Source organism: Podarcis cretensis, assembly GCF_951804945.1.
Source record: "Podarcis cretensis genome assembly, chromosome: 3".
Taxonomy (NCBI): Eukaryota; Metazoa; Chordata; class Lepidosauria; order Squamata; family Lacertidae; genus Podarcis; species Podarcis cretensis.
In genome coordinates, this window is record NC_137172.1 from 9295427 (window position 1) to 9321979 (window position 26553).

Sequence of the window (26553 nt, forward strand, 5' to 3'; positions counted from 1 at the left end):
TGGTGACCTAGTATGGCCACCAACCTGGTTGGCATAACTTTCAAAATTATGTCAGCAACTGGTCCATCTCACACTGCTCCAGGTTTTTGGGGCACTGAGTAGCATGCAGCTCTTCAATGTTGGGAGAGCTTCATGGACAATGCCACTACCATGTCATAGAACGAGGGAGCCCCTGCTTGCATAGAGCTCGTGCGCAACAACAACAATATTTAATAATAAAGAAACAAGACTAGCCTGCCTAACATTTCACATACAATGTCATAGTAAGTGAAGGGCATCTGATTTCCATTGCATGGGGACTAGAAATGGTCATCTATGCTTAGTGAAAGTACCACCTCCCAGAGCCTAAGGTGGAGGGGCTGCAGGAGGAACAGAGAAGCTCCACTGTGCTAGCAGCAGTCCCTGTTCAGGCTTCTGCTAGTGGGACTCATTTGTTGAATCTGGCCCACTCTATGTTTATTATGCTACCACCATGAAAGGTGTAGTTGTGGTTTATGACGTTGCTGCTTCTGCTTACTCTTCCCTGTACCTACTTCTCTGGTCCATGTGGTCTGCAACATTTTAGCTCATAAGAGAATGACAGATGTATGCATAGGTAAATGACCACATCTTAAAAAGTAGTCTTTGAATGAACCTAGTCCCCGAATTACTCCCTGAACCCATCTAGCCTAGGCCATTATTCACTATTTTCACTGGCAGTGGCTCTCTAAGTCTTACAGATGGAGGCCTTTCTTGATACCAGGCATCCTTTAGCCAGCAGTTCCAGTGTTTGGACCTTGCACATGCAAACACATGCTTTGGCATGGAGATTAGGGGCAATTTCAAGACTAACACAGCCATGCCTCTGGAAATTAATAACAAGAAGCCACGATTCTGGAAATCCATGGACAAGAACAGAAGTTGGCCCATTCTGATCAAAACTTCCCTCATATATAAACATAAGGCAAACAACCCAGGAATCATTTTTGGGGACAAAATGTCCCATCAGCCATATTGACACTAAACTAAAATTCGCATCACTTTATTCCAGTTTAGCTGTCATGAATAGATCATAATTTGAAGAGGGTGCTGAGAATCTGCTGGGGGGAAAATCACTCGCACACCTCCAGTGTCCTGGAGAGAAGGAATGGCTGTGGAACCAGTTCAAAGTCATAAGAAAATCCCTTGTCAATCAGACCAAAGGCCCACCTGGTCCAGCAATCTGTTCTCACAGTGGCCAATCAGATGCCTATGGGATGCCCACATTCAGTACCTGAGTGCAACAGTAGTCTCTCAACTTCTGATTCCCAACAATTGCTACAGAGGCATACCGTCTCCGACGGTGGAGGTAAAACATAGCCGCTATTATGGCTATTCTGTAATACACATTCTGCCACCCCTTCCTTCTTCCTTTTAATTTCCAGTTTCATACCAGCCCTTTTACCCTCCCATTATGGTTCTTTTCTTGCACTTCTGGATTCTCTTTCTCCAGTGGTAACTTCCCTCCTCCAAAAAAATGAAACATGGAACAACCTGTGGCAAAAGTAGGGAGTGTTTGTGTCTCTTCCTAGCAAAATCAATGCTCCATGTCATTTGCCCCTGCCCACCTGATGGGCATTCCTCTGTGGTAGAAAACTCTTGTATCCAACAGGCTTTGGATTCTCAGTTTTCTGCTACCCATTCTCCTTCCTTTTCTTCCTGGCTTCTATATAATTTGCTGTCTTCTTCAAATCCTCCACCTTCCTCTTCATTGTTCTCTTGCAGTCTCCAGATTTGGTTAACCTTTATGGGGCGATCTCTTAACCCGCCGTATGGGGATCCCTTGCAGATGACCAGAGTGCCTGGAGACTTATCAGGTCATGCGCCCATAGGAATGACCTCTGGGAGGAGCACAGAGAGAAGAAACATCCTGGTTCACCTGCATCAGCACAAGCGGACACCTTCACCTGCCCCAGATGCAATAAAACATGTCTGTCCTGTATCGGTCCCTACAACCACAGCAGTTGCTGTAACCTTCCAACATTTTGACACCACTCCCAAAGACGCACTCCTACATTGTCTCCCAAGGCAGACCGATGCCAACAATTCCTTGCTGATTCTTTGTGGAAGAAGACAGATGAGGCCTATCTTAGTCCTGCATCCTGGCTAACCAAATGCCCATGCGAAACCCGCAAGCTGGACCTGAGCATTACAGCAGTCTCCCCACTTCCGCTCTGCAATAACTGGTATTCAGAAGCATGCTTCCTTCGGCAGTGGAGGGAAAACAAAGCCTCTGTGGCTGGTAGCCACTGATAGCCAAGGCTGTGCTGCCTTTCCCTTTTCTGGTCTCCCACCAACCTCACAGTTTTTCAGTCTGTTAGCTAAAGAGTTGAGCTAGAGGTCAACAAAGCCTACATTTGCCATGGACTCACTGGACTGTCTTTGGCAGGTGACTGCCAGCTCCTTGCCTCTGAAATATAAATTTCACAGAGCACTTGTGAAGGTGAGTGACAGTGAGTTTGCATGGTGTGAACAAGACACTCTTGTTGCCTGTTCTGTTTCTTCTGCAGTCGTCTGGTAGTGCTTGCATGCCATGACTTCTTAAGATCCGTGGAGGGAGGTGGCATGGGCTGCCTTGGAGTCTGCAGATTTGACATTCAAACATTGTCAACTGACTGCAGAAGAATATTCATTGGTGATGCTCGTTTGTAACATCCAGAGGCACCCTAGGGGTTGTGTAGCTTTTTGTGCAGTTACTATATATACAGAAAAACAGTTTCTTGAGATTCCCCTTTCTTTTAGTTCAGGTCCCTCCCTTTCTTTTGCGCATGACTCCCCTTGTAACTGACCGTTGGCCATGTTGTGGAGGCTGGTGGGGACTGGAGGATTACAGATTCCCCCACCTTCCACTAAAACCGATTAAGAAATATCATGGGCCTCCTCATTCCTGCTAATGGAATGTTTCCATTCCCTTTTAAACTCCTCGAGTGAGACCTGTCCTGGATGTTTCACTCACCACACTTACACCCTGAGCTCAGGACATACTGTTTAAATTAAGAACAGATCCAGGCCAGCATGTTGATAGAGTGAAAGTCCCCACCAGTAAACACCACTGACATGGGCTGAAGGCACCCAGAACGAAACAGTTCAGACTCGCACATTGTGCTCTTCACTACACAGCCGGTGTTTACTAAGGAGGTACCAGTCCCCATGGCAAACACATTGTTTAGACTGGCTTTGAGTGATGTATTTATTGTCTACCGATTCTCCTTGACTCCCCACCCCTCCAGTTTGGCTTTTTCAATTTCTTTGCTGCAACCATAGTTTTAAGATAAAGTTTTCCTGCATGATTCTCATAGATGGCCATCAATCAGGCCCAGATAATTCTTCTGCCATCCCCAACTTTCTCTCCTCGGTGAACTTCTGTGACACTTTTCACCTCTCTTCTCCCTAGATCTCCAGCTTCTCATCATTTTGATTTTATTTTTTATTCTTAAAAAAGTAGGGTCTGCTTTGTCTTTTCTCCTCCCTGGACAGGATCCAAAAGGCAGCCACTCTTGATGCTTCGGCTCTTCTCACATCAGGACAACTCAAAGGATGCTTCTCTTCATATCTCTGGCTTTAGTTTATCTTCTTTGTAAGGAGAAGCTCACCAGTTTGCCTTTTCTGCCACAGACCTTCTGCTTCATCCTAGTTCTAAGGGGCGTCTCGCTAATGCTTCTCCCTGCTGTTATGACAATGTCTCAAGCCAAAGTCGAAGATTCTTCCCACCTGTCTTGTTCTTCTCATTGTACACAATCTTTGAATTACCTCAAGTAGCTTCCTTTAGTCCCCCTTACTTGCAGTCCATTTTTTATTCTTACCACCTTTCCAAACGCTTCACTCCTCTCTCCCTGTGTTTGTGTACAGTGTGGTGTTGTGGTTAAGAACGGTGGACTCGTAATCTGGTGAACCGGGTTCGATTCCCCGCTCCTCCACATGCAGCTGCTGGGTGACCTTGGGCCAGTCACACTTCTCTGAAGTCTCTCAGCCCCACTCACCTCACAGAGTGTTTGTTGTGGGGGAGGAAGGGAAAGGAGGTTGTTAGACTCCTTAGGGTAGTGATAAAGCGGGATATTGAATCCAAACTCTTCTTCTTCTGACTCCCCTGTTCATTTCTAAATTACTATATCTGTCTCCATCACCTGTCCCTTCCGTTTTCTACTAGCAACAGAGTAAGGTGGCAAGGTGGACCCCCCCAGGGGGAATGGTCATAGCACCTCCTTTGCGTGCAGAAGGTCCCATTTTCAATCCCCCAGCATCTCCACGAAGGTCTGGGAATATCCCCTGCCTAGAACCCTAGAACCCAGTCCGTGTAGGCAGCAATGAGCTAGATAGATCAAAGTTCTGATTCAAGGTAAGGCAGCTCCCTGCATCCCTTGGGGTGTAGAAAAGAAAATGTCGGCATAACAGGCTACTGCTGCTTAAATCCCCCTCTTCTGCACAACCATAGAAGTTGCAGGAGCCCTGTCCTCTTTTTCACCTGGCTGCTTTAATGCAGAGCTGGGCCCATTGCATGACCAAAACATGTCTAAGTCCCATTGAGTTCAGTGGTACTTACTCCCAGGTAAGTGTAGGAATGAAGTTACAGCTCCATCCCCATTTGAAATCAACATGGCTGCAAAACCCATGACTTAGGTCGTGGGTTATGGCTGTTATCAAGGGCACGTCTACAGAGGTCTTCTCAGAGCTGTGCCAAGTCGTGCGATCCTGAAAAGTCCTGTGGCAATAGTGCCTGCTCCTTGCACAGATACATTAGAGTCCACATGGTGCACTAGACAGATCACGGGGCCAATGCAACTGCTATAGTCCTTGCCGGCCACTATTCAAAACCTCCTTTCATTGGGGGAGGGGGGGACCTTTGGAGAGGGATTTTCAATGCAACCTGCCATTAGTGTTGCACACTGAACAGTTTCAGAATCTGGTGTGGAAACCCCAGGAAATGGCCGAGGGGGAGCAAGCCAGGGAAAAGCTGAGAGGGTCCTGAATTGGGGAGTCATTCCACCTGACACCTTCCTTCCCCCAGCTTTTTTTTTGAAAGCAAGCCTTCCACTAATGTAGGTGCCTCCAGAATACTAGGAAGGGGTGCAACACATATATCATTTGTGTTCACATAAAGCCTAGTAAATATGATATTCTGCAGAACATCCATATCCTTTTGGGGTTTTCAGATGCTAGGTGACCACGACTGGGCCATTAAAAAATACCCCATCCTCGGATCAGTTTGCCACCCTATTGCTTTCACCTTGCAAATAAGCCTCCAGGTGTCTTTAAATCATTTAGTTAGACATACCCACGTATATTAGTTATTTTGTGGCACACAGAGAGAAAGGAGGAGAGATGGGGGAAGAAAAAATCCTGTTCTGATTTAAAAATGCTTGCCGGTCTGGTCACCTGGAGACTATTCTTAACTCGCCACAGGAGACTTCTATACAGTGCGTATATCATAGGGAACTGTGTGGAAATTCTCACTAGAAAGCTGGTGAATTTCCATGAGGGCTTTAAAGCAAAAACAAAAACAAATTTGCAACTTGATGTGGAAAACTGAACTTGGAGGGGGAATGGGGAGAAGAGAAATGGAGAAAAATCAACAGTTTCACCAATCCCTTTTCAAAGGCAGTACAGGCTTTGCTCCAGAAACACAGGGCTCTGGTTTTGCTTCAGCAAGAAGCAAGCCAAGACTGAGTCCTCTGTCGTACCAACAGTAGCAATTGCATCTTGCTTGTTAGACCTGGGAGGTGCTGCTTTAGTTAAAGGGACCCAGCTTTCTCCAGTAGTCTCCCAACAGCGTGGAAGCCTCTGGTCTCACTGGGACATCTGCCAAAGACATCCTTGGGCTGGCCCCACAGGCTCGCATGGTAGCAGTGTTTCCCGGGGCTGCCCCTTCATCCCCTTCTCCTTCTGGTTAGGAGTCCTCGACTCCATCTCCTGAAGAAGAGGACCCTGACTCCAAGTTCCTGACAGTCCTCAGTGCAAAAGCTTGTTGTGGTGTAGTGGTTAAGAGCGGTAGACTCGTAATCTGGTGAACCGGGTTCGCATCTCTGCTCCTCCACATGCAGCTGCTGGGTGACCTTGGGCCAGTCACACTTCTTTGAAGTCTCTCAGCCCCACTCACCTCACAGAGTGTTTGTTGTGGGGGAGGAAGGGAAAGGAGAATGTTAGCCGCTTTGAGATTCCTTAAAGGGAGTGAAAGGCGGGATATCAAATCCAAACTCTTCTTCTTCTTCTTCTTGTGGGGGAGCGGACAATTTTGCATTATCCTTCACCCCTTGCATGAAGAAGAATTACGTGATATGGTTCCCAGCATGGAGCACCTGCCTCAGACTGAACATGGAGGGGCAAGATGAATGCCTCTGTTGTTCCCCTACATAAAGAGGACAGTAATTTGAGGGTGGGAAGTAGCTTACTCCAACCAAGATGGTGGCGCCAAACAAACTCGGTCTCTGCTCTTCCTGTGGCGGCAAAGACTCATTATTTTGATTGGCTGGGCCATTATATTTGATCTTTAGGCATTAAACATTATTAAAAGAGTTCTATGCCATTCTGTTGTGTTGGTGTTATGGAGTTGTTTGTACCATGGGAGTGACTTCCAATTTCATTTCCCCCACCCCTCTTTTTTTTAAAAAAAAAAGTTCATCTGGTTACAAAACAATCATAGCCATTATTTAAGTTTCCATTACATTGCACATGTATAGAATGTGAAGTATAAATATGTCACTCCATCTACGTCTGTCTTCATCTCTGGGGGGGGGGGAAACCCCAGCAAATTAAGTCTACAAAATATGCTTTACAAATGCCTGCAAATCACGTTATAGCTGGGCATCTTCAGTTTTTCATACTGAGAAAACCAGCTAGGATCACTGGGCATGTCGCCAGATCCCCAAAATCCTAGAAATAACATTACACTCACCCAAACTCCTTTTCTTACAATTCAGTTAAGAGTTTGGGGAAGGGCTGTAGCTCAGTCATGGCCCAGGTTCAATCCCCAGCATCTCTTGGTGGGACTGAGAACATCTCCAGACTGAATCCTAGAGGTCCATTTCCAGCAAGAGTCAACAATGCTGAGGTTGACTTGGTATAAGGCAGCTTCCCATGCTCCTCTTCCTTAGCTTATACAAAGGTGTAGGCAGCTATGGTGCTTCATAGAAGGATGCATAGGTGGAACCTCTGGAGGGAATAAGTGGGCGGAGGCCTGTGTTGCTGTCCCTTGAGCTTCCATCATCCCAGACCAATGGCTATACTGTTGGGTCTGTGGAAGATAGCGTCCAGAAACATCTGGAGGGCAGTGTGTTGGCTACCCCCACTTTACTGAGTTGCAAGAAAGATTTCCACTCCTGTTCACCATATGGGAATAAATAATCTGATGCTTATTCATTGGTCCAACATTGGGATTGAGCTGCACAGCATTGATAAACTGAAAGGGCAGGTCACAATTATTTTCAATTTTTTTTTTTTTTTAAAAGCCAACCAAGGCTCGACACACTGGACCATTTCCAAGCGCTAAGAACACCAGGAGTGCCCCGCAGGATCAGACCACAGTCCTATTTAGTCCTGCCATATTGGCCAACTAACTGGGAAGTCCATAAGCAAGACTCACCATTTGCGAGTCCCAGAAACTGGTGTTCAGAGAGGCATACTCTCTGACGCACCTTGGACCAGGCTTGCAATGACATTTGCATACCAAACACAATACAGGGAAGTGCGATGGCAGGAATGCCGTAGGTGAGAAAGACGGTCACTGTGGGAGCCACATAATTGTTGGAAGGCTTGGGGAAGAAAGGGAAAGGCGAACTTTGGCGGTAAGAAGGGCCCATTTGCCCATGTCTGGGGAGCTGAGGCAGCAACAGAGGTTGATGGCAAGGCAACGTTTGGAAAGTTCAATCTCTTTTAAGAGTGGCTCATGTTTGAAACCTTTAGCCCTGTGTGTGACCTGGTTGGAAGGCAGACCTCTTTACAGGCCACGTTCCAGGGCGCCGCTTGAATAACTGGAACATAATTAGGTGGGTGAGTGGGTGGGTGAGAAGGGAGGCCAGTCATCAAGAAGCGAGCGGGATGGAAACAGAATAATAACACAACTTTTTAAGATGACAGTGCAGGGTGGCCAGAACACTAAGCAAAAAAGAAAGAGAAAGAAGTAGTAATACCAAATGTGACATTTTTCCAGCGGTGTGATAAATTAATGGTGTTATAAAAGCATGAACCATTGAGGCCCATTCGCTGTTTGTTAGTTTTCTGAAATGGATTCTGACGGCAACCGTAATGTATTCTTAAGCTGTGCCAACATTCTGTACAAGCCTGACCGATGGTCCTATGAAACATTTCCCTATTTATATATATATTTCTGGTGAGGGAAAGGGAGAAAACTCAATAAAAGGAGGGAGGTGGTTCAAGGCGGCGGGACAGGTAACAGAAGCATTGTCACTGCACATCTTGAGGCCAAAGAACCTCGAAAGGGGAAGCCATTGCAAATGGAAAGCCTTTGTTGTTGGCCTTCTGCAGGTTTTGGGTGGACCTTGAAATTATATGTGAGAAGAATGCATGACTAACTCTCACCGAAGGGCTACAACGCTTTAGCCCTTTCAAGGGCTACAGAGCTGCACTGACTCAAAGAATTCCATCTACATAGAAAACTGGGATGTCAAAGAGGGCTACACCTCAAGCTTGTCCTTAACATGCTAGATTTCTATGTGTGGGAACTGAGGGGGGGGGGATTCACACCCGGTCATGAACTCTTGGTGATAACTAGTCCATAGGACCTTCGTACTAAACAAAAACGGCCAGGAGGAGCCTCATGAACCCAGAAAGTAGTTCATGCTGCGCTTTTGTCAGGGCTGCTTCCTATGTTGCAAATCGATGACACCAGAGTTCTGCTATGACTTTCTTCTGGCCATGGAGATGTATCATGGGAAGAATGGGTTTGTAAGCAAGGATATAATGTCCCTGCTGGGTTTTGCAAAGGGTGTGTGGTGTACCTAGGGAGAACTCCTAGCCCCCCATGGGTCTACCGACCACCATCTTTTCCTCCAGGCAGACCTCTGGAGACCATCCCTCACCCCACTGTCTTGCATCTATTTGCTTACATTTCAAGAAAGCCATTGGGAAGCCCTAAAACAAAAATTACAGCACAGTGCAAATAATATAACCACCTTTCAACCCAGAACCTCCATCCTATACTTAAGTGGTGTTCAGCTGCCCACTGAGCTCCATGTCATGAGTTTGGCAGCGTCTGTGAATGAAGCCGTCACACTGGTGTTGTTGGGTACCAGTCCAAAGAAGAGAGAGGAGAACATCAGATCAGAGAACACAAGAGGCACAAAACACGGAAAGAATTCTTCATATCAGACTTCCACGTCCAGAGTTCCTGACAAAGCCAGCCAACTTTGGGAGGGTGCAAGGACAGTTGCCTAAATCTCATGCCGTGGGAGGTCCTCCCTCCTCGTGGGATCAGATGGCAACCTTCGCATCTCAACGAAGACCTTGCATTGACTAATTATGATTTTTATTTTGATGAGTATGCTGTGTGTTGGTCTCGATTCAAAGGCTCCAATCCAGCAAAGGGAGGTCCACCTGCGTGTGCAACAGCTGATGCAGATGTGCATCCAGAAACACATGTGGAGGGCCAATCACAAGTAATCATGTCCAGCCCCTTAAACACGAATTCCCACCCACAGCCATGTGTGTGTGTGAGAGAGAGAGAGAGAGAGAGAAAGAGAGAGAGAGATTAATTGCATGTGTTGGATTGGGACCACTGGATTGCTATGCCTAGATATTATAAGAGTCTGTTATCTTGGATGAGTCGCCAATCACCCAGTGTGTTTCAGTCTCTTATTTGTGAACATGAACATTTTGACTTTCGGTCCATATTACACCTTTTTCTTCTTCTTCTTCTTCTCCCCGCCCCCCTCTGCCCCCCTGTCCTTTCTTCCTTTTCCTTTTCCTTTTGCAGGCTGGCGTAGTGCCCAGGGGACGCTTGATGCATGGCAGATTCCGGATGGAAGCCCAAGGACGCTTAAATTCTGAGAGAATGTGAAACGCAGAAGGGGATGTCTCTGCGTCCCTGACATCCACGTGGGGCTTGCTCTCGGGTTGTTTTTTTGTGGCGCCGTCTGGCTGAGCAGCTCCAGAAGTTGCCACGCAAAAGGCGGGAACCGACCGAGCCCCCTGCTACTATTGCCTGCCCGAAGACTCTTTATTTATATATTTTTAACAGAGTATAAAAACCGTGTCATTAAAAAAAAACAGCCAGCTTCCATCAAGGGCTTCCCATGTTTCCCCGCTACCTCCCCTCTCTTTTATTTGACCATCTTCCGTCTTCGATCTGAAAAGCCGCCTGAAAGCAGGTTGATGGAGCAGGATTGGGGAAAAATTGGCCCTCTGGATGTTGCTTGAACTATAATTCCCATCATCCATAGCAAGCGTGGTCAATGGCTGGGGAAGATGGGAGTTGCAGTTCAGCCACATCTGGAAAGCCAAAGGTTCCTCACACCTGTGACAAGTGTGACCTAGCGCACTCGACCACAAAATAAATCTTCTCAACACATACCTGTTCTGGTAATTTGAGGAACATCCAGAATGTGATAGGACCCCTCCCACCTATAAAATAAAGAGTGTGGGTAAAGTCCATGGTTTTTTTGTAATGTGAAATGTTGGCTCAAGATCTTGGAGCACCGCTATCAGGCAAAGTAGAGATGATTGGGCTTTATCAGGGCCATCCTAGGTGGTGCCCTGGAGATATTGTTGAGCTCCAGCGCTTATCAACCCCAGCCAGGGACGATGGGAGCTATATTCCTCCACCACTGGAGCTCACCAGTAGTCTGGCTCAGTATAAGGTAATGGCCTTCAGCTCTTTACTAACCAAGGTCCAAGAGGGAGAAGGGATGTCTTTCTGATCTGCAAGAGTCTTCAGAGGCCAATATTACCGCGAGGTTGCTATTATTATTATTATTATTATTATTATTATTATTATTATTAGCCCCAGCCACTCTGAGCGGCTTCTAACAAATCAAAACACACACAATTAAACATCCACACACTCACTGCTGGCAGCAACTGCCGTGGTAGGAGCAAACCTGAGTGTCAACCCTGTGCATGAGAGGAGCCTGCAGGATCAGGCCAGTGACCCAGTGTAGACTAACGTCCTTTTCTCAGAGTGCCTGCAGGGAACCCGCCAAGCGGGACCTGAGATCAAGAGTCCTCTTCTCCCCCATCTGTGGCTTCCAGAAACTGGTATTCTGAGACATACCGGCTCCAGCCATGGAAGCAGAGCAGAGCCATCATAGCTAGTGGTCCCTGATAGACTCATCTTCCATGAATTTATCCGATGCTCTTTTAAAGTCATCAGAGTTGGCGGCTATCACCGCCTTCCCTGGGAATGAGTTCCATAGTTTAGCTCTGCCTTGGTACCTTGAAGGCACTGAGAGTTTCCCCTCACTGGCTGAGCGGGGTCTTGGTTCTTTGGCCTGTCAAATATCGTGACTCAGCTGTAAGTTAAGAGAGGCAGAGGCAATGTCAGTTCCTGCTCCTGCTGGTCTGCCTCCTACGCTGGGCCAACTTCACATTTTATATCAGATTGTTGGAATATTTTTTAAGATTGCAATCCACCTTGGGTGCCTTGGCAGGAAAGGTGATATATATGTATATATAGAAATGCAATAAAGTATTTGACCATGATCAAGTACTATAAAATGTCCCATAAAAATACCGGGGAAGGGCATCTGTTTTGCATGCAAAAGGTCCTCGGTTCAGTCCCCATCATCTCCAGGTCTGAAAATCCTGGAGAGATGCTGCCAGTCAGTGTAGACAATATTGAGCCAGATGTACCAGTGGTCTGACTTGCTATAAGCTTCACATGCCCAGAGCACCCTTTAGGGTCAGACTCACCATTCAGGCAAAACAAGGCAGGCAGGGGACTGATTTTTAGATTTCATGAGCTGGCAGCAGATGTTTAGTTATTTGATTTATCCATGCTTCATGTTTGTGTCGGAGAGATGCTTACGGGATTCTTATTTTTTGCCTCGGGTGCCAAAATAACTTCACAAGCCTTGGGCACTGTGCATCAGGACTTTGCAAGGTGGCGCCATTGGCTGCAGGCAGGAAAATGTCTTAGGCCTGCCCTTGTGTAAGTGGCAGGTTTGGGGCCCCCACTGCCACCTTCCACCACGCCAGTTGTGGCTTCCTTCAGGGTTTAAGATGAAGCAGGAAGGTGGCACAAACAGACATTACAGGAGTACAGGTCATGAGTGAATGGGGGAAACCATGGAGTCATTGCTTTAGCTCAAGAGAAGCAGGGCCTCCATACTGTAAATGCCATGGCAGATTTCTGCAAAGCCGATACGATGAACTGGCTGCCAGAGTCTTAGAGAACGTAGTATTTATTTGTTCGTTTCTTGAAAAAGCTTGGCGCTGTACAAAAACAGGACTGGCAACCTCAAGGATTTGTAGTTAAGAACCTAGGAAGCTGCCAGGCCACTGGGGCACTCAGCTCAGGGGTGAATGAGCCCCGGGGCCAGGGGACAAAATGTGGCCCTCCAGGCTTGGGTTTTTCAACCCCTCGGTTTCAAATGCTGAGTCCCACCCCTATCCTCAGTCACCACACATCTTTGTATAGCCTACTGGGGAGCACTCACGTTAAGCAACCTGGTTGGTTCATGTAGCTTGCTGGGTTCACGTGCAACTCTTTCAAAATGGAGCACTGGCTCAGCAAGGCAGCTGATTAGCTTGTCATGTTTGCTTATAGGGAGCAGACTTATACTGAGCCAGCCCATTGGTTACTGTTGCCCTGTATTGTTTACACTGCGTAGACTCCAGGGTGTTGGGCCAGTCCCATTACCTTAGATCAGGCACCCCCAAACTTGGCCCTCCAGATATTTTTGGGACTACAGTTCCCATCATCCCTGACCACTGGTACTGTTAGCTAGGGATGGTGGGAGTTGTAGTCCCAAAACAGATGGAGGGCTGAGTTTGGGGATGCCTGCCTTTTGCTGGAAATACCAAGGACCAAGTTACTCAAGGACCAAGTTACCCAAAATGGTGTGCTGCAGCCCCATCGTCTCTGGCCACGTTGGCTGGGGATGATGGGAGTTGGTAGACTGAACATACGGAGGGCACAACGTTGGCTCCCTCTGGACTATGTAGCTCGTATGCCTTTGAATCAGAACTAGCTAACATGGCACCCTCCAAGTGTCGCTAGACTACAATTCCCATCAACATTGGCCATTGACCTTGCAGGCTGATGGTAGACGGATTCCTACAACACCCGGAAGGTTGGCTATTCCGGCTTTAAAATCATCTACGACATTTCCTGTTCCAAACTAAATAACAAGCAAAACCATATATATCCACACTGGACGATTCGGAGCTGTGGGCGGCATTAAGTTCCCAGAAGAAGCACTGAATTCATTCTCGCAACTCTGCATTCTAACAATCATATTGGTATTTATTCTTGTCGCACTCCATGTGAGTTTCCCAGCCGTCTTAATTTATCATTTGTGTGCAGCTGGGTGATGCTGATTGTGATGTACCGCATTTCTGTTGCTTAAATGTGTACTTTGGGGGCGGGTGCGGGGCAAAGGGGAGAGCTGTGCGGGGGAGGGGAAACACAACATGCTTTACTTTGTGTTTGTTTTTTGGGAGAAAAAAAATAAGAAACAACAACAAAAACCTGAAACGTATTTGTGTCAACCAGTGATTGCACATCGGCGGCAGCTATATTCTCCTGTGGGGTGGGGTGGGGGTTGCTAATAAATTTCTTTTAACAATGGTCCCCAACACATAAGAGATGGTTAAAAAAAAAATCTGCCTTATCCTGGCTGTTCAAAAAGGTACAGAACCTAAGTTCCTCCTTAAAGACCTTGCCAGCTCGGTTGATCATCTAAACCTGCTTCTATAGAGTCACTGTTTTCAGGTGGGACTCACTCTCACACCAGCCTATTCCAATCAGGCAATGGAGGTGGAGGTGGAGGTGGAGCTCCTTTGCAACAGATCTGTATCCCCCTCTAAAACCAGGCTTCTTGTGCTAAGGAAAGTGGCCAGAAAACACACCGGAAAGGGCGGGATAACATTCGCTTGACGCAGCGTCATCTAGCGTCCCCACCAAAAAATCAGAATGGATGTTCAATAGATGGATGAGGTAATCTAAGCACTGTGCAAACTTTGTGCAAACGAATCAGGATAGCTACTCCATAAACAGGTGACCTGGCAGCGATGCTTCCTAACTCGACAGGTGGGTGCATGGGTGGAGTCAATGTTCATGTGAGAAGACTTGGCGAGAGGGATGGCGGTGCTGGCCTGCTGTCCACTGATCTCTACCCCCTTTTGCCACCACGTGTTGCAAGCAGCGGAGAAATGCTCTGTCCAAAGTTATTCCCTGAGCAATTAAGAAAACTCATAATCGGAGTCTCCCCACTTCTGCAGGCGTTACGTTCCCAGGTACCGTGCGTATACATGAAATCGCGTAGAGTGGGGAACACCATCTAAAAAGCTTGTACATACCCTCTAAACATCTGGAAACCCTCTAAAAACCAGCAGAACTTACCAGATGGGTACGAATGGTGGCAACTACGTGGAAACAATGGCTGGGGGTGGGCAAAGTCATGAACCATACGGTGAGAAATAGAATTGAACCATATATATATATATATGGGGAACATTTAGAAACAATGAAAAACATATAAAAGAATGCAATGCTACCACATACTCCCATAAGTAATAACTATCAGGTTGTGTCAGGATCGGTGTGTTTCAGCAATCAAATGCTTTGGTAAACAGGAATTGTTTTAAAATCTTTCCTGAAAAGTTAACAGTGAGGGAGACAGATGCACCTCACTAGGGAAGGCGTGCCACAAATGCAGACCCACCACCAAGAAGGCTCTGTCATGAGTCACTGCCAACCAGGTAGCAGACAGAAGCTGAATCACCCAAAGGGTCTCCCCTGCTAACTGGAGGACACGGGATGGTTGGTACTGAGGGAGACACGCTTCTAAGTACTTGGGCTCCAAGTAGCTTATGGCAGCTGGTGAAATGCTTTCTGCAATACATGGAGTGGTGTGGGAGAACCTCCCTGGTGTGTCCTCACTTGGCTCCAGTAAGAGGAATACAAGCACCATGAGGCTGGAGCAAAACCACATGGGAAGGCATGCATGAAGGCTGGTCCTCTGATCCAGATTCTGACACATGGTTTGTCTGTCCCACTCAACTGGTTGGTTTCTTACATTACTGGAACAACGCGGGGTGGAGTCAAAGGCATAGGAGCTTCTATAGAGTCACTGTTTTCAGGTGGGACTCGCTCTCACACCAGCAAACAACTACTTGGGTTTTCTGCAGATTGACGTTTGCTCCGATTGAGCTTTAAAGAGCAGGTTTCTACACGGAAAGCATGGAGCTTTAAAGCTTGGACCATACCTGGAGAGTGTGGATAAGCCCTAGAAGCCAGTAAACCTGGCAAGCATGTGATCAGTTCCACCTCTGCAGCATCAGTGGGAACCTGGGGGAGCTACCATGATGCCCCACTCCCCAAGATATTGCGGACTGCAGCTCCCATCATTCCCAGCCACCATGGCCTCCCTGTCTACAGGAAACTGCCTTATGCCAACTTAAACAATGGGTCCATTGACATTTGTCGTCCTTAACCTGATGCCTTACAGATCTCTTTGGAGGACAGTTCCCATCAGCCCCAGCCAGCATGGTGGATGGTCAGGGATGATGGGAGTTGTGGTCCTCACCATCTGGTATGTTTAGACTGGAGAAGATAAGACTGAGAGGCAAATATCTGAAGGGCTATCACATGCGAGGAGGAACAAGCTTGTTTTCTCCTGCTCCAGAGGATAGGACACAAACCAAGTGATTCAAGTTCAAGAAAGGAGATTCCAATTAAACACCAGGGAGAAATTTCTGATGGTAAGAGCTGGAAGGTGGTGGGCTCTCCTTACTTGGAGGTTCTTAAGCAGATGTTGGGTTGTCATCTCCCCCAGATGGTTCAGCTGCAGTTCCTGCATTGCAGAGGCTTCAACTAGATGACCCTTGGTTTCCCTTCCAGCCCGAAAATTCTTTGAGTCGATGCATTTGCATTTCTCTGCCCTGTTCTACACCAGCACAGAAAGTTGCAATATCGTGACATGCAGGAGAGAAGACCTCACGTGATGGCAACCACAGCTTCATCCCTGTGCCTGATATGGCCCAAAATACAGTGGTACCTCGGGTTAAGTACTTAATTCGTTCCGGAGGTCCATACTTAACCTGAAACTGTTCTTAACCTGAAGCACCACTTTAGCTAATGGGGCCTCCTGCTGCTGCTGTGCCACCGCTGCGTGATTTCTGTTCTCATCCTGAAACAAAGTTCTTAACCCAAGGTACTATTTCTGGGTTAGCGGAGTCTGTAACCTGAAGCGTCTGTAACCCGAGGTACCACTGTAGTGAACTCTTTTTGGCTTCCCAAATCTAGCCTTTTGCCTGTGAGGATCTGAAAAAAGTGAAACGAAATGACAGAAACAAGATGGCGCAAAGGCATTGGCCTGATGGTGCTGCTTGGAGCCTATCGTGCTTCTCTCGGCATGCCGTAATCTTTAACAGAGTCTCTTGGCAGTAAAACATAGCAAAGGTTAACCCATTTGTGACACCGCCTTCCCCTCAACCTCAGACCTTAAAAATTACATTGATTAAGACATCACGAGCCATCGGCTCGGCGATATAATTTTTTACAGGGTGCTAATAAAACGGAAAGGACCTGCTCGTTAAAGCACACTAATTTCAGAGGCTCTCAAGGAACTGACATCCTTATCAGAATCTCCAAACAGGATCTTAAAAGACAAACACACAGAAAACAGCAGCGCATTCTCATTCCAGCTCCGCAGAGCACATCCTGCTAGGTAATCCAAATAGCCAATAGCAATACTTGAAGCCTGTCAGCTAGAATATTTAGTTCTGTTCTGGAAGGTGGCAGGATAACTATTAACTTCAGGGAAAGGTGAATTGAAATGGGCTCCTTCGTGGGCTTTTAGAGATTATTCTGCTTAATATGCCATTTATTTGGCACTCATGTTTCCAGGCAAATGCACAGTTCATCTTACTCCTTTTGATTTGGTGTGTCTTGCCCTGTTATTGAGGCACTGAAATGTCTCCTCGGCTCGTTATTAGATCTTCAGTATTCACTTATTCTAATGGGGTGGTTGTTGTTGTTGCTGCTGCTGCCAGCAAACCCCTTGATTTGCATTAATATTTCGGACTAGAGGGCTGGGATTGATGGCTGGAGCTTTCAGGCATCTAGCTGCAATGGGATCTTAAAGCAGCCGCTGCAGCGTTTGAGACCAGTCACCAGGGCACCTTTATTTATTTATTTAGCCATGGGGCCACATTCCTTTCTTTGGAAACATCCAAAGGCCACAGGTGGGTGGTGGGCAGATGCAAAACAGCCATAGCAAACTTAACTTCATAACAACCCTAGGTAAAGGTAAAGGGACCCCTGACCATTAAGTCCAGTCATGACCGACTCCGGGGTTGCGGCGCTCATCTCGCTTTATTGGCTGAGGGAGCTGGCGTACAGCTTCCGGGTCATGTGGTCAGCATGACTAAGCTGCTTCTGGCGAACCAGAGCAGCGCATGGAAACACCATTTACCTTCCCGCCAGAGCGGTACCTATTTATCTACTTGCACTTTGATGTGCTTTCAAACTGCTAGGTGGGCAGGAGCAGGGACTGAGCAACGGGAGCTCACCCCGTTGCGGGGATTCGAACCGCCAACCTTCTGATCGGCAAGCTCTAGGCTCAGTGGTTTAACCCACAGCGCCACCCGCGTCCCTTAGTAGTACCTTAGAGACTAACTAAGTTTGTTACTGGTATGAGCTTTCGTGTGCATGCACACTTCTTCACAAAAGCTCATACCAATAACAAACTTAGTTGGTCGCTAAGGTGCTACTGGAAGGAATTTTTTTATTTTGTTTCGACTACGGCAGACCAACACGGCTACCTTCATCCAGACAGCCAAGAAGGCTGACCAGAGAACAAGGACACATTCCAGCCAATAGGGAATAACTTTTATTTTCATGGGTTCATCGTTCCTGAGTTCATCACTTCTGCCAATATGGAGATGATGCCATACACTGTAGAAGTGGACCACAAGCTTAACATGAGTCCACAGTGTGATACAGCAGCAAAAAAGAAAAAAAAGGGGGGGAGCTGACGCTATTCTAGGCTGCATCGGAGTCCTGATCAAGGGATATATAGGACCACTGTATTCTGCCTTGGTCAGACCATACCTGGAATACTGTGTCCAATTCTGGGCACCACAATTTAAGAAGGATGTTGACAAGCTGGTACGTGTGCAGAGGAGGGCAACCAAGATGATCAAGGGCCTGGAAACAGCCTCATGAGGAGCATTTGAAGGAACTGGGTATGTTTAGCCTGGAAAAGAGGAGACAGAGAGGAGATGTGATAGCCATCTTCAAACATCTCAAGGACTGTCACATGGAAGATGGAGCAAGCTTGTTTTCTTTTTTTTTTTTAATAATTTTTTTTATTAATTTTCCAATTTTTAACAAACATAACAAAAACAACATGGAAACAAACACAAAAAATCATAATTTCTTAACCTTATTTCCATAAGCCTCTTTTCTCGGACTTCCCCATACCTTCCCCTTTTTGCATCCTTTTTTTTTTTACAATTATTCAACAACCCTTTTAGCCAATTAAATATAAATTCATTCTCCTTTTCAATTTCACCCTAAATCAAACAAAATTTACCGCTGTAATTCTACATCTTCCTCTCCCTTAGCATTTTAGCACTCCTCAATTTTATAATAACTCTTAAGATATATTTTAAACTTCTTCCAATCTTCTTCCACAGTCTCTTTCTCTTGGTCGCGGATTCTGCCGGTCATTTCTGCCAGTCCCATAAAGTCGATCACTTTCGCCTGCCATTCCTCCAGCGTGGGTAGCTCTTGTGTCTTCCAATACTTTGCTAGAAGAATCCTTGCTGCCATAGTAGCGTACAAAAAGAAATTTCTATCCTTCCTCGGCACCAGCTGGCCGACCATACCCAAGAGAAATGCCTCTGGTTTCTTATGAAAGGTGCATTTAAGTACTTTCTTAATCTCATTATAAATCATTTCCCAGAAGGCCTTAATCTTTGGGCAGGTCCACCAAAGGTGGAAGAAGGTACCTTCAGTCTCTTTACATTTCCAACATTTGTTATTGGGCAAATGATAAATCTTCGCAAGCTTGACTGGAGTCATGTACCACCTGTAAATCATTTTCATAATGTTTTCTCGTAAGGCATTACATGCCGTGAATTTAATACCTGTGGTCCATAACTGCTCCCAGTCAGCAAACATAATGTCATGACCTATGTCCTGTGCCCATCTAATCATAGCTGGCTTCACTGTCTCATCTATTGTATTCCACTTCAACAGCAAGTTATACATTCTTGATACATTGTTAGTATTGGGTTCTAACAATTCTGTTTCTAGTTTCGATTTCTCCACCTGGAAACCGATTTTCCTGTCTGCAAGCTTGTTTTCTCCTGCTCTGGAATGTAGGACTTGAACCAATGACTTCAAGTTACAAGAAAGGAGATTCCGGCTAAGCATCAGGAAGAACTTTCTGACAGTAAGAGCTGTTTGGCAGTGAGGTTTCCAATCAGAGGTTGGGTGGCCATCTGTCATGGATGCTTTAGCTGAGATTCCTGCATTGTAGGGGGTTGGACTAGACAACCCTTGGGGTCTCTTCCCAAGTTTACAGTTCTGTGATTCTATGTACCTTTCAGGTTGAGGAGCGCTATTTCGAAGAGGAAAGCTCATTGTTTTCAAATGGGCTAGCGACAAGGAGCCTTGCAAAGGCGCAAACGCTGCCTCGGGAGCAGAAATGGGGTGGAAGGTGCGATAAATGGAACTAAATAATAAAGTAAAAATTGCATCTGGCATTGCATGCAACTGGTGAGGCAGGTCACAGGGTCAGCACCATGCGTTCCCAGTTGTGTATTAAACATCACCTTAATATTCTAGTGACAATGTTTTATAATTAATCTAAATGTAAAAGGGTGAGCGCAGTGGAGATGGTGGCTCAGCGCAAAGAGGCGAGTGGAGGCTCTACAAATCCAGGAGGCTGATTGTAGGGAACCACGATGGAGTCCATTATCCGCCAGAGTTTTTGCGTTGGAATAGCAAAACGCCCTGCACACTTTGGGAAAGTGAAAAACCTTTAACTCATCACGGTTGTAATGTTAATACAGAAGGAAAGTGCTTTCAAAAGATTACATTTAGTTCACAGACGTATACTGAACTCAGGAGGGGCAATCTGAGCCCCCGAGAGAGCAGCTAGAGAGCTGAGCTATAAACTAGAATGATAACATCCTTATTATAAGATGCAAATGAAGGGGGTGGGCGGGCGCAATTCACTTCAAAAAGGCATTAGGAGTGTTTAATTTTTCTTGTGGGAATAACACTCAAGTTGGCCCATGTAGGGTTGTGCTGTGTGTGTGTGTGTGTGTGCTGAAGATTTTGTCTATAGATGTTGGCTTGACAATTTTGCACAAAACAGAAGGCCTCTCTTGCGAAACCTCGAGAAGGGATGACGACACAACGCTAGAACTGTTCCTCTCTTCAGCTAGCATTCTGGCCTGAGGAGGAAGAAGAGGAGCAGGGAAGATTACGTCACACCAAAAAACAGCAGAAGTTCTGCGTCCAGGTGCTCTGGATTCTGAGATGGGATGAAGCTGGATTCTGGGTTCCGTATAAATTATGCAAATTAAAAGAGAAGTGCATTATATCTCAGATTCGGTGCAATCTATTATGCATCTGCCATTTTGCATAATTCATCCTGCGGCTGTTACTCATGAGGAACTGCTCTTCCGGTTGCAGAGAGTCATATCCCACGACCTCTGTTATTTCAGCAGCCCATAGCCTTTCCACAGTGCTGATAAGTAGAAACAAGAGCTTGCGTTTGTCATGAAAAGTGCATCATTTTTTTAAAAAGGCAGCCGAGTTCTGCACCTGTTAGCATGTTTGGAGCTTTTCCCTTTCTAAAAAAAAATGTCCCTTCTTCCCATTTAAAAAATGTTCTTGTAGAATTGTCATATTCACACAACCAGGAGAGCACCAATAACTGCTGCAGCCGTGGCAGATCTGCCATCGTGGATGAGAGCATGACTTCAAGCAAGCAGCCGCTCCTCTTTCCCCCTCTTTACCTACGTGAGAGATTTGCACCAGCAGAGCAGGCTGGGGTGGTTCCACCGGAAGCCCTCCCAGCTGAAATATTTGATGTCCCACACCATGTCCGGACCCCATGGGACATTACAGGATTCATTCATGCATTCCAGAATTGGCATGAGGGAGCAGGCTCAAAACATTTTGCTTTTTTTGCGGGGGGGGGAGTAAAATTGTTGCCACTCTCTTGGCCCACTTTTGCTGGGGGCGGTAGTGGCGAGGTGAAATTGCTGGTTCACCCTAGATGATTTTCCAAGTCAATATGGAACCTTTGAAAGCCCAGGCAGGCCACATATTGCAGGGGTGACGATTGTGCTCTTGCAGGCCTTCAGCATATTTCCCAGTCCTTTCTGTCTGCCCAGGCTGCTTCTCTCACCCACCTTCCCCAAGCTCCTTTGCCTGGCTAGAATGTGTCTTCCTTGCACGGATAGAGGAGTGTGTGTGTGTGTGTGTGTGTAAACCATAGATTTCTGCGGGTTTTGGGATGTCCTCTACTGTACAAAGGCAAGAGTCACGTTCATTGCTCCAACCATTTTTGCCACTAGCCCCTCCTACCGCTGCCACGTAGCCCTAGGAAGGCTGTCCTACGGGACCGCCTCTTCCCGTATGCCCCACAGAGGACCTTACGGTCTGCTAACAACAACACCTTGAAGATCCCGGGCCTCAAGGAGATTAGACTAGCCTCGACTAGAGCCAGGGCCTTTTCGGCCGTGGCCCCGGCCTGGTGGAACACTCTCCCACCAGAGACCAGGACCCTGCGGGATTTGACATCTTTCCGCAGGGCCTGCAAGACGGAGCTGTTCCGCCAGGCCTTTAGGCAGAATGCAGTTTGACTTACTTTCCTTTGTATAAAACAAGCCTGAAGGAGGCCCCCAACTCACTCACAGGTCCTTGTATGATCAGTGGAAACAGTTGATCCTGACAATTATTAACCACTCTCAGTTCCACCCTGATAATTGGCACTTGCCCGGATTTTAACTTCTCTGAATTAATTTTAAGATGTATTTTAATTAATTGATGTCTGTTTTTATGCGTATTGTGTTGTTTTTATGATGTTAGCTGCTCTGAGCCCAGTCTCGACTGGGGAGGCGGGATACAAATAAATAAATAAATAAATAAATAAAATCCATGAGGTCATGAGGCCCCTTGGCAATAAAGAGGGTCCCCTCTACCCCTGGTTTATAGGGCTAGGGCAAGCATCAGCAGCCGTATCTGGGATTTGACCCCAGACGGCTCTGAGACACTCCACAGCGGAGAAAGAAGTCGTGTTAGGAACAGAAGACTTGCACAAGAAGAGACTGGCCGCTGGATCAGGCCAGTGGTCCACCTCGCCCAACGCCTTGTCTTCACAGTGGCCAACCAGCTGCCCTCAACAGGAAGCCAGCAAACAGGACCTGAGTACCACTGCCCAGTTGCTCAGTGGAGACAGGAAGGACGGCACACAGGTTTTACAGCTGACCGCAGTACCATTCACACACTTTTTTTTTGTTTTTATCTCTAGAAAGGAGCTCTTTCAGGACGGCGAGAATCCCGCCCCTTGCCTTTGACCTTGCTGTTTGCCAAACACCAGAGGCCAAAGTCTGACAGGGAAGGAATGCAAGGTGTAGGGTGGCGAGATAAAAGAGGGGCCGGGGAGAGAGATTAAGTGTTTGGTCTACTCTCCAGCCGGCTTCTGAGTTGAAAGGTCAAGAATTGTTCTAAAATGGCAAAGGAGAAGTGGGGGTGGGGGTGGGGAGAGAGATGGGGAGGGGGAGGAACCACCCCTGCAACTCCTTGGTTCACATTCTTGGGGACAAAAGGTGGTATTGAAATGCCTGCCTGCCTTATGGGCGGACAGGAGAATTCGAATTTTCTCCTGTAGTTCTTTAAAAAACAAAGGAGGGAGGGAGACCCGGCTTGTTGCTCGAAAGGCAAAATATACCTTGAGAGATAAAGGGGCGTTATTCCAAAGAATCTCCATTCCTAACTAGGAATCTACTTGCTTGCCTGTGTTGCTGTTGGCAATGACCTTCTCTAACATTAAGCCAGGGGCAGGGTACCTTTTTGCAATGGAGGGCCCTCCCTTATTCCAGGGGCCACACGCCAGTGGGCAGAGCAACACACACACACACACACACACACACACACACACACACACACACACTTACTTTTATACAGTAGGCACCTCCCTGCACACAACCCACTCTGTCCTCTGCCCAGGAAATTAACTTCAAGGGCAAATTCCAGCATGGCAAAGACGCTGAACCTTATAACTATAGAATGGCAGAGTTGGCAGGGACCCCAACAGTCATCTCTCAGCTAAAGCATCCATGACAGGTGGCCAGCCAACCTCTGCTTAGAAACCTCCAAGGAAGGAGGGTTCAAAGCAGACCTGGTGAGAGAGGTGACCAGGGAAGAGTGTGGCTGGTGAGGGGCAGTCCTGGGGCCAGGCAGAGAGGCTCAGGGGGCCGCATCCGGATGCCAGGCCTGCGTCCATCAGGGGCAGCGCCCCCCCCAGCTGTTCCTCCTCAGTCCCTTGGTCATACCCTTCTGCTGGGGGTACCTTACACAGCTGTCAACGTTTCCCCTTTTTTTAAGGGAAATTCCCTTATTCTGAATAGGATTCCTCGCAAGAAAAGGGAAAAGTTGACAGGTATGCTACCTTGTCCCATTGCCAATATCCAGGTAAGATGCAATTGCTACTTCAGCCAGTTCTGGATGGAGTCTCCCTTCCACCAGAGGAGCAAGTGTGTGGCTTGGGGGTATCCCTGGAACAAACTATTGTCACTAGATGCCCAGGTGTCCCCTGTGGCTTTGTCTGGTTTGCCAGCTTTGGCCGTTCCTGGACAGGGAAAGCTTGACCACTGCAGTCCATGCATTGGTAATCCAGGTCCTAGGGAAGCATAGGATATAGCATGGATGAATGAATGAATGAATGAATGAATGAATGAATGAATGGGGAAAGATCATAGCTCAGCGGTAAAGAATCTGCCTTACATTCAGGAGGTCTCAGGTTCAATCCCTGCCATCTCCAGGTGGTGCTCCTGCTTGAACCCCTGGAGAAGAGAACTGCTGCCAATCAGTGTAGACAATACTGAGCTCGATGGACCAGCAGTCTGGCTCTGTATAGGGCAGCTTCCTACGTTCCTGTGTTCACTGGCTGCGCACAAGAAAACGCTGGTGCAATGGCGCCTTCCAAGAGGATGGGTCCGTTTTGTTTTTAGCTCCATTCGCAACTGATTCTTGGAGCACGCTATTCAGTTGTTGCATTGCCGTTGCCCACCATCCACAGGCTCTGAGGGAACCGAAGAGCTCTTTCCCCCACCCCCTTTAGGAAAGAAAGAAGCTAAATCTAATATATCCTTTTATCTTGTTTGGGAAGAACCATAAATATCAGCTGTAACAGGGTTAGTGGACCAGCTAGGCCGCTACATGAGGTCAAAGGCTAATTAGGCCGGCAGTATTTATGACGGAGGGTTTACAGGGCTCTTTGGCAGTTAATTCTTAGCGCAGGGATGCTCTAACTCAGGAATCAGCGATGTCTCTCTTCTCTTCTTCTGTGGATCCACCTAAATATCTGCGCCCTTGAACAATCTTCCTTCCCACAGAGTACAGGATCCTGGTTCCCCTTCTGTGGCTTGGACTCATATTTGTTGACTGCGCAGCATTAATGTGGAGGCACGGCAAGCTCCCCCTCCCATCCTGTGCCCTTGAATTCAAGAGTGAAAGCAGTTTCCCACTGTCAACATGGTGGCAAGCCTAAGTTTCTTGGTGCATCACATGCAACAAAGAGGAGCCCCACCTCAACCAACAAGTAAACCATGGTTGAGACAACCATCTGCGATCGTGCCTGACACATATCCACATGTTACGTTCTTGGGTGTAAACTTGGAATAGCTTTTAAAAGTTTTCGCTTTTGCTGCTCTGCTGCCCTGCATTCATTGGGGAGGAAGGGTGGGATAACAAATAATAATAATAATAATAATAATAATAATAATAATAATAATGATTTATTATTTATACCCCACTCATCTGGCTGGGCTTCCCCAGCCACTCTGGATGGCTTCCAACAAAATATTAAAATACTGTAATGCATCAAACATTAAAAGGGCTGCCTTCAGATGTCTTCTAAAAGTCTGGTAGTTGTTGTTCTCTTTGACATCTGATGGAAGGGCGTTCCACAGGGCGGGCACCACCACCGAGAGGGCCCTCTGCCTGGTTCCTTGTAACTTGACTTCTCGCAGTGAGGGAAACACCAGAAGGCCCTTGGAACTGGACCTCAGTGTTCGGTTAGAATGATGGGGGTGGAGACGCTCCTTTAGGTATACTGGACCAAGGCCGTTTAGGGCTTTAAAGGTCAGCATCAACACTTTGAAATGTACTGGGAATTAAAAAAACCAATTCAAAAAGTGCACAACTCAGAAAAGAAAATGGGCAAGGAGACCCTGAGAACCTCTCTCTATCTTTTTTTCGAAAATAAAAATCTGCGGTGTGCCTCTCACAGAAACAGGAAGGCTTTTGTGGTTCGTTCGATTTTTTTTGTTCTGAGCTGCAAGTTGCGAGGGGGAAGGAAGTTGGCCTTATTTTTGCAGTTCAACATTGCAGCGAACTGAAGTTAACACAACATCTGCCAACCTTCCCCTTCTGAAGACTTTTCTCTCTCCCCCTTCCACAACGCAACACCCCAACACACACACACCCTCTCGCTCCTGGCCACCGCAAACGCCCTCAGCTATTGCAGCGTATTGAGAAAGCCGAACCACAAATGGGAGTCCAAAATAGGATGCTGAACGACAATTGCCCCGAGGAGCTGAAATGCGAGTTTGGTGTACATTTGAGCTGCCTGCTTGGAGGGGGGGGGGTGTTGTTGCTGCTGGGTCTGGCTAGCAGCTCATAATGGTGTTTAGAAAGAGAGAGTCTGTGTTATGTCTAGGGGGCCGGCGTGTTTTGTGTTACGCTGACCCTGGCATTGTACCGCCTTTTTTCTTTCTTTCTTTTTCCCCTTCTCCCCCCCTTCTCCCCGCCTCGCTCCCGATTCAGAAACTGCTTTGCAAACTTTCAGCGCCGGCTCCTCCGCTGACTGGAGTTTGTATCCCAGCCAAATCTACATTTCAGATTTGAAAAAGAGGGGCAAAGGTCAGTGTTCACAGGTTTGAGATCATGTTTAATATCACATGACACCTTTGACAAACAGTGCTATGTTTAAGAGAGAGAGAGAGAGAGAGAGAGAGAAGGAACGAGTGGGGTTGTGGTGGAGGGGCCTTCTGGATTTCAGCAGTTGGGGAACCTGATGCCCCTCCAGTGCCAGACATCTCCCACCCCCTTCCTCGTTGGCATTTAACCCTTTCAGATTCCCGCCTGCTGGCTCTCGCTCATTTTGCAACAGG

The 26553-nt window shown here is 47.0% G+C and overlaps 1 protein-coding gene and 1 long non-coding RNA gene across 2 annotated transcripts in view; one reads left to right on the top strand and one right to left on the bottom strand.

Moving 5' to 3' along the window:
- Positions 1-13544, top strand: part of BCL11A (BCL11 transcription factor A) — a 160181-nt gene extending 146637 nt beyond the window's left edge. Inside the window, exon 4 of the mRNA XM_079968607.1 lies at positions 9944-13544. Within this exon, the coding sequence (XP_079824733.1) occupies positions 9944-10017 (74 nt within the window). The 3' untranslated portion in view covers positions 10018-13544. The remainder of the gene's footprint in view (positions 1-9943) is intronic.
- The window catches only part of LOC307212014, a 535673-nt gene that overhangs the window by 184342 nt on the left and 324778 nt on the right, over positions 1-26553 (bottom strand). The gene's annotated exons all lie outside the window — the stretch shown is intronic.